This window comes from Orbicella faveolata, unplaced genomic scaffold, assembly GCF_042242905.1.
Source record: "Orbicella faveolata isolate gen_17 unplaced genomic scaffold, um_ofav_v1 contig_46, whole genome shotgun sequence".
Taxonomy (NCBI): domain Eukaryota; kingdom Metazoa; phylum Cnidaria; class Anthozoa; order Scleractinia; family Merulinidae; genus Orbicella; species Orbicella faveolata.
The window spans coordinates 3,733,234-3,740,958 of record NW_028301576.1 but is presented as its reverse complement, the minus strand read 5'-3'; the positions used below and the strand labels follow the sequence as shown (position 1 = coordinate 3,740,958).

General features: G+C 49.5%; 3 protein-coding genes and 1 pseudogene across 3 annotated transcripts; 1 reads left to right on the top strand and 3 right to left on the bottom strand.

Moving 5' to 3' along the window:
* Positions 1–726: 726 nt before the first annotated feature.
* LOC149098007 (uncharacterized) lies at positions 727–1,366 on the bottom strand. Its single transcript, XM_089277113.1, has one exon. The coding sequence runs from the start codon at positions 1,364–1,366 to the stop codon at positions 776–778; it is 591 nt and encodes a 196-aa protein (XP_089133239.1). The 3' UTR covers positions 727–775.
* A 632-nt stretch (positions 1,367–1,998) lies between these two features.
* On the bottom strand, positions 1,999–3,285 carry LOC149098006 (uncharacterized; annotated as a pseudogene).
* Positions 3,286–3,315: 30 nt separating this feature from the next.
* Positions 3,316–4,734, top strand: LOC149098005 (uncharacterized). Its single transcript, XM_089277105.1, has one exon. It carries the CDS (start codon positions 3,316–3,318, stop codon positions 4,717–4,719), a length of 1,404 nt encoding a protein of 467 aa, XP_089133231.1. The 3' UTR covers positions 4,720–4,734.
* Positions 4,721–6,384, bottom strand: LOC149098004 (uncharacterized). Its single transcript, XM_089277104.1, has one exon. It carries the CDS (start codon positions 6,377–6,379, stop codon positions 4,721–4,723), a length of 1,659 nt encoding a protein of 552 aa, XP_089133230.1. The 5' UTR covers positions 6,380–6,384.
* Between the last annotated feature and the right edge of the window lie 1,341 nt (positions 6,385–7,725).

Here is a 7,725-nt window from a genome sequence, read left to right as displayed (position 1 = left end):
TTATGTCGTACAACACACTCGAGATAGTATAAAAGGTTAAGAAAGAGACGAGCAACTTGGGAACATCAACTGTGAACATGTTGATATACTTTACACGCAAACCTTTAAATCATTTTTTTTAATCCTCTTGGCCGTGTATCGCGAGCAGGTTTTGGCTCGACACTTGCGGGCTCAGGAGCGGGCTCAGGCGCGGGCTTCGGCGTTTTGAATTTGTCGAACACGGGCTTGGCCATTGCTATGAGCTCTTCACGCTTGTAATAGATCCAGAGAAGGGAAACTCCAACGCCGCCAATAGCGATCCATTGGTTGGCGCTGAGGCCGCCGCTATTTGGGCTTTTTCCTTTTGTATCCGGGGCTGGCTCAGGGGGATCTGTGGCGGCTTTCGCCTTATTTTCCTGGAGAGCCCTATAAGCCTCGGCATCTTTCTTCTGTTGCTCCCGTGCTAGCCGCGTTTTTTCAGATGCCGCTTTGCCGGCGGCCACACGCTTGGGGTCTTTCTTGCGCTGCGTGGTTCCAGTCGGAGTCGTCGCTTGCTTTGTGATATCGACGGCAGGCGCTACCTTGGCCTCTACCTGAGCAGCAGGCGCGCTCTCGGATTGTTCGGTTGACATTGAAGCGAACCGTATTATAAGCAAATAAAAAAGTTTAATTGTTAACAAATTGTCAGCAAGACCTCAGCATTTGTCAGCAAGACCTCAGCATTTGTTGATGAATGGTGACCAGCGGCGCTCTGCGCCGCAAAGAAAATTCTTGGGGTCGGGGGTTTCACCCCCATTTATTCTGCAGTTGCTGAGCCAGGTACTCCCTCAAAGTCCTCAAAGCCCTCAAGCGGATTGCCGTTTTCATCACGAGAAGGGTGGCTCTGCACGGGCGACTGTGGACTAAAATCAACATGTTTCGTGGTGATGAACACCGCGTTGGCCGCGGCAAGAAACCGGCCGCACTTCAAAGAAAGGTTGCCGGCCAGACTGGAGAGCTCTTTGTTCAAGATGTAGTCGTTTCTGAGCTCTTTTTGGTAAGCCTCGATGTCTTTGATTTTGACGGCCATTCCGACCGCTTTGGTTGCAAGAAAAATGAAGCTGTCGATCAGGCTTTCCGTGGTCTTCGAGCCCACGCACGTCTCGTAGCGTTTGGTGAATTTCTCGACCTCTTTGTCGCTCAGGCGCTTCACCTGCTCGTGGGTTAGCTGCACTCCGATGGCCTCTTTGGCTTTGCCTGTGGACACCAGCACGGCCAGCTGCTCGCGAAGAGCGGGAATGTCGGGTCCGGGAGCGGTTGAAACAAGGCCGCCTGCGGGACCACTCGACGGCGCGGGCTCCGTTTCAAGAAGGTTCATAACATCTGCTAACGCGTCTTCTACAGACATTGTGCAAGGCTATATACAACTTTCATTTTTTTATTCAAATAACTTTATTCCGTGGGGGTGCCGAAGCGCGAACATAAGATAAGAGAACTTTCGCTCTTTCAGCTTTGAAATCAATCCTCTGTACTCATCCGGGGAGACGCTCGCCAGCGTAATCGTCAAAGATGGCTTTCGTTGTCCTAGCCGAGGGGGTGTAAAAGAGGACGATCGCCGCCACGTTCTCACGGAAGGAAGCTGTTATTCCGGTCAACTTCTGGGTCAGCGCCCACACGCTGATGCCCATATGCCGCGCGGAAAAGGCGAGATTCACCAGCTCGCCTGTGCGCCCTTTCACATCTTTTGAGGCCGCGCAGTCGTCGAGAATTATGAGCGTGTTGGTGCCCTCGGAAAGCCATCTCACGAGCTTCAACCACCTTTCCACGTCGTGCTGCTCGCAGACTATCACATCCATTCTCGGATCGTTTTCGCCAAGCCGGTAGTAGGTCTTGTTGTGCGCGAACGTCGGGCAGATGAGCACGATGTAGTCGAACTTTCCGCGGAAAGGGCCGTAGAGCTGGTCCACAACGAACCTCGATTTGCCTGAATTGGTCGGCCCCACGATGAGAGCGTTGAAGGGTATCTTGCTTGGGTCCATATTAATTCTGCACAGATTCCAGCTGTCTTTCCATAATGTTGAACTGGGAGTCGGCGATGACGAATAAGTGGCAGTTCACGTTGCCTGAGCCTTGGGCTTTCCTCTCGATTTCCAGCTGGACACCGTCTGTACTGTTCACAATGCGCTTGCCACTTCCATGAATTTCTTGGTCCGCCATGGAGCGCATATCAATCAGAAGCCCGAAATTGTCTCCGGTGTAAAACTTTGTCACATCCATGTGCTCGGTTTTATTTTTTTCCTTCACGAAGAAGCGTTGGGCCTCTTTCCACATGTCCTTGCCTTCGACGCCGTTGTTGTAAATCATGTTGGGCGAGCCGTTGATCGTGACGCTGACTTTCGTCAGATCCGGGAAGACGTATTTTTCTGAATCTCTGGCGCCATCAGCATACGGCTCTATGAACAGTAGCAGGAGGGCTTTTAGCGACCTTTTTTGGGCATCGATTTTGATGTTCTTCCTCGTGTCGGTGTCTTTTTTGAAGGTAACCACTTGGGAACGCATCACGTGGTCATAGGCGAACTCTTTTCCGCTAGAGTAAACGCTATGCGCCTCGTCTGCCAGAGTCTTGCTGCGGATCATATCGTACTCGAGCTGATGTTGGTCATCTTGTATTTCAGCTTGGTTGTATCAGAGCCATTGACCACATGTGCAGCTTCAGCCAGGGTTATTTCGAACGTGAGGTCTTTGTAAAGGGCCTGGGGGTAGAAAACGCCGTGGTCGGTTAAGATCTGATGGTCCAGCCTGATCCGGTACTTTTTTCCGTATACCTCGTTCAGCTTGTATTCAACGGGGGCATCCGCTTCTTTTTCCTTGTCTTCCGCGCCTGAGCCGATCTTGCATAGTTTCTCACTCTGAATCCCTTCGAGGATCCTGTTGTCTCTTTCTTCCTGCGAAAGGAAAAGGTCATCAAAGATTTTGTAGATACCATAGCCAACCGTGTCATGCAGGGTAGTGCCTCCAAACTTCACGTGCAGCCTGTCAACAAGCGCTCGCGTGACGTTCTGGACAAGGAAGTTGTTGGCGTGCCCTCCAGAAAGGTCGATGTTAAAGACAAGCGCTAGCGATCCCGGCATCAGAACCTCGTTCGCGTTCAGCTTGGGAACGTAAACGTACAGAGTATCGCCGGGGTTGGCTTCAGTGCGGGAAAAGGTGATCCGCTTGACCGCGCGCTCGGCCTGCATGCCTTGTAATGTTTTTTTGCTGTACGTCGCGCGAAGGTTCTCTGGAACTGACATTGTATAGTATACGCCGGCGGTTATTTTCTAATTTGAAAAATAAACAGGCTTGAAATATATCGCTATGGCGGAAGGCGGTGGCGAATTTGGTTACGAAGACCCCGACCTTGACAATCGGCTTGACCACGACTCTGATGAAGGCGAACAAGAGGTTGACACAACCCGTCCTTTTCAGCCAGGCGCGGCGTCCACTCCCTACCAACCTGGCGACCCCTACCACGGGGGCGAACAAACGGAAATGAGTACTGTTCCTCACGAGCAGTCCGGCCTGCCTGACACTTCTTATCAGGAAGAAACCCCTTTGCTCGGTGATTTTATTCATCCCGATGACAAACAGTCCATGATTGAAAAGGCAAAAGAAAAAATCACAAAATTGTTCCCTAAGGTTGACTTCAAAAAATTGGGCCCAATTAGTTTCAGCAAAAAAGGAAATCAATCTGAGATCGTTTCATTTGGCCCCCGGGGGGGTGAGTCAAAAATTTTCAAGCTGGGCGACGAAGGGTTACTAAAAAGTTTCACAGACGCGAAAAAAGCAGCTCTGGGGCCAAGAGCTGAAGACATCATTGCTGAAGACCGCGACACCATCAGAGAACAACGCCAAAGACTGAAAGAATCTGAAAAACAGCTTCAAAAGGCGGAAAAATTATCTGAGCAAAGAGAAAAAGAAAAGAGAGAAGTGGAAGCTCTGAGAAGTAAAATACAGCAAACCGACGCTAAGATTGATTCCATTCAGGATCAACAAGGTTCTAACTTTGAAAGTGAAGCAGAACTGCGTAGGCTCAAACAACAGAAAAAGAACTATCAAATCGATCTTGAAAACAGGAAAAAAGCTTTGGACTCGCTCACAAAAAAAGCAATGGCCAGGGAAAAGGAACAAGCCAAGGTTGACAGACTCAGGGCCAGCCTCGCAGCAAAAGAAAGTGAAACAAACGCCATGGAAGAAAGGCTCAACCAAACAAAACCGTTGGACGACCTGAAAGAGCAGGAAAGCGAGCTGCAGCGCCAAAACGTGGAAGACCAGGCGATCATCCAATATGAGAATGCCTCGCCCTCCGAAAAAGAAGCCGCAGAAGGCAGAGTGGCAGAAAGAAACGAGGAGATCGCGCGTTTGCAAACTGAGATCGCGGAAAGGGAAAGGGGGCGACCTCACTTGGAAAGGGTCAAGGAGATCTTCAAAAAATATGGTGTGACGTTGACCGCCATTCTTCTCGCCGCCGGGACCACAATCGGCGCTGTCATCGGGGTCCTCATCAGAGGTTTGAAAGCCACCGGCAAAGCTTTGGGGAACGGCCTCAAAGATGCTGCCGCGAAACTCGGTTCTCTGCTGCCCGGGCTGATTGGCTCGATTGTGAGCTTCCTGTTCAAAGCCGCCGGTCAAGTCGTCGGATTTCTGGCCGAGCACACCTGGCTTCTCATTCTTGCCGCGGTGGCCTTTTTGTTCGAAAAATATTTTATGAAGCAGCGTTAGCTTAGCGCCAAGCCATGAACAGCAATGCCGAAAATCCAACAACACCGACAATTACCGCCGTTTTGTTAATTTCGTGTTGCGGTGTTTTATCTTGAGCCGTGGGCTGTATTTTTTGTGCCGTTGGCTGCGCTTGCTGAGTTTTGGTCGAAGCTGGTTTCCTGTGGGGTGGAACCACACGCCCCGATTCGGCTGTTGCGGCTTTGTGAATCGGGTTGGACGGGTGGCTATTGGGCGGGTTACTTTTTGACGGGCCGCCTGCCATGTGTTTGAGCCCAGCTTTTTTTGTTTTTGGGTTTACCTCGTTATTCACCCCCAGTTTCATTCCGGAGACCGCCTGTTTCAGCTTGTTGTTGTAACCGATCGTGCTTGCGGTGTTGATTATCATCTGCGCGGGCATGAGCCACGCCATGGGGGCAACAGCGAGATTGAGCCTGACCTTCGCTTGGTCCACCGCGAGCTGGTACCTTTGCACGCTCGCGGCCAAGTCGGGCTGTCTGATCGCGTCTTTCATCAGCACCAGGAACTCGCTCTGGACTTCTCTTGCCCGACCGCCATTGCCGAGAATGCTGCTGCGGACGTTGACTTGCGCGCCCAGGACGCAGTAAACGAAAGCCTCGATTGACTGGTTGATTCTCGACAAGCCCGCCTGCGTCAAACCGTTCGCGGTGTTGGGCGCGAACCAGTCTGCTTGAGCATCAGAAGCGGTCCCCGGCTCGATGTAATAGATCAAGTCCCCATTTATTGCTTTGCCGCCTTCATCGCTGAATTTGTTCCATCCCGGGTATTTATAGTCGGTTTTCGACGGGCCCGCGCCGGTCGCGTACACGTAAACGCTTCCCAGACCGTGGTTTTCTCCGTGCGTGAAGCGGAAATCGCTCGAGGGGGCAATGCCGAACTCGCTGCATATCCTTTTGTACGAAGCGACGTCGTAATCATTTTTGTATTGGTTGAACGGCGGGTCTCCGAGCAAAGCGCTCATGCTCTGAATTCCTCCAAGCTGGTACAAAATCCGCCTGACCGTGAAGTACACGTGGAATTTGAAAAAAGCTCTTATCTGCGGGGGGAGATCCATCCCGCTGTCAAAGATTTCGCGAGAAACTCCGCACCCCTGTGTCGCGCAGAAAACCGCGAAGTTGAGCTGCTGCGGCCAATATTTCATGTCAGGCCTTCCCAGCCAGCGTTTTGATTCGACTGCCGACGTGTGCCTGAGTTTGGTTTTTTCAAATATTTCACGGAATTTTGTCGTGAAATATTGTTCAGGCATGACGTATATTTGGATTGGGGCGTCGAATATTTTTTTCAAACTTTGCGCTTTGCCGTCGAAAGGTACGGCAGGGACGGGCAAGGAAACTTTTGAACCAAGCGGCGCCAGCTGGTAAGGAAACCCTCCAGTGGCCCCCGAGCGCTTGTCTTCCAAACCGAGCGCCTTTTTCATTTCCTCGCTCCAATATTTTTTGTCTGAGCCGAAGACGCTTTGAAGCGAGCCTGGACCCTCTTTGAAAAAGATTTCTTCCGTTACGTTTTTTCCGTCGGTACTCCCCTGAGCAATAAAACGGGATCTATCGGCCTTGGGGAAATGTGCCACAAATTCTCTCCATGCGTTTTCCTTGGCTATTGCGTCTTTTATCACAACGTTTGGATCTTTCCACACATTCGCCATGTATTTCGAACATAATTTATTTGTTGAATATAAAAATGGTTTTTCTCACTACTGTCACGCAACAGAATGGAGAGACCATCTATTTCGAAGACCAGCTCCCAGGAGCAAGCTATGCCAGACTTTTGAGTTGTTCTTTTTTCAACTCGTGGCATAATCTGAGTTCTGTTGGCAGAATGTTTTTTAGAGGAACCAACGATGTGGTTGCATCATTGCCTGAAGGCCATTACAATGTCGAGAGCATCGTAAAAGAACTGCAATCCAGTTTTGAACATAACAAGAAAAAGGGGAAATTGGTCTTAGAAACGAATAACCCCAATTCTGTTCTTAAAATTACAACCGTCGCTACAACTTTAGGCAACACTAATCAAGCGAAAGAAGTTTCCGTTGATTACAGTTTGGCCAATTTTCTTGGAATCGGGAGAAATATGAAGAAAGAAGAATATATCAAAAAGCTTAACAGCCCGAGTTGCTACTTTATCCACTGCGATCTCGTTGACTCAACAAAAAACTTTTTGAATGGAAAGAAGTCAGACCTTCTTGCCAAGGTTGACGTCAGAGGAAAGCCTTATGAAAAAGTCAGCTATAACATCGACTCATCGCAAAACGTTTTCCGTGACGCTTCTACAGACAAGTTCATAAACAGCATCACCTTTAAAGTGAAAGATGAAAATGGTGAACTTTTTGATTTCAAAGGCCTGCCGCTTCTTTTTGAATTAGAGTTAAATTAAATTTCTTTATATACGCAATGTCTTCGGCAAATCTGTTGCCACCAAGTGCACCGCCTGACATCTATCCAAGCCTTCCCGAAACGATGAATGCCGAAAATTTCCGGCTGACCGAGATAAGCAGAATTGAAAAAGAAATATCTGCTGAGGTCGAGCATTACAGGCTTGTGTTGAAAAAATACAAAAAAGCCAGGAAAGCGATTCACTATTCCGTGGTTGGCCTTGGCGCCTTCACAGCAGTTCTGTCTTCTGGGGCTGTTGCAACATCACTCACTGGTGTTGGAATTGTTGTCGGCGCGCCTGTTGCCGGGATAGCCGCTTTATCTGGCGCTGTTTCCACTGGCCTGTCCGTTGTCAACAAGAAGCTTGAACGCAAAGTCAATAAGCACTCGAGAATCCATTCTCTGGCTATTGCAAAACATGACTCGATTAACCTCGCCGTCTCACAGGCTCTTAATGATAATCGGGTTTCTGACACGGAGTTTCAACTGATCACACGTGAAATGCAGAAATATCGCCAGCTTAAAGACTTTACGCTCGAACTTCGCGCGAATACAAACAAATCCAGTCCAGCCAGATATCGAAAAAATAAGAAACCAGGTTCGGGAAGAATATAGAAAA

Excerpts from the sequence above, each read along its gene's own strand:
- LOC149098007 (XM_089277113.1), bottom strand. The coding sequence starts at position 1,366 with ATGTCTGTAGAAGACGCGTTAGCAGATGTTATGAACCTTCTTGAAACG.
- LOC149098005 (XM_089277105.1), top strand. The coding sequence starts at position 3,316 with ATGGCGGAAGGCGGTGGCGAATTTGGTTACGAAGACCCCGACCTTGAC.
- LOC149098004 (XM_089277104.1), bottom strand. The coding sequence starts at position 6,379 with ATGGCGAATGTGTGGAAAGATCCAAACGTTGTGATAAAAGACGCAATA.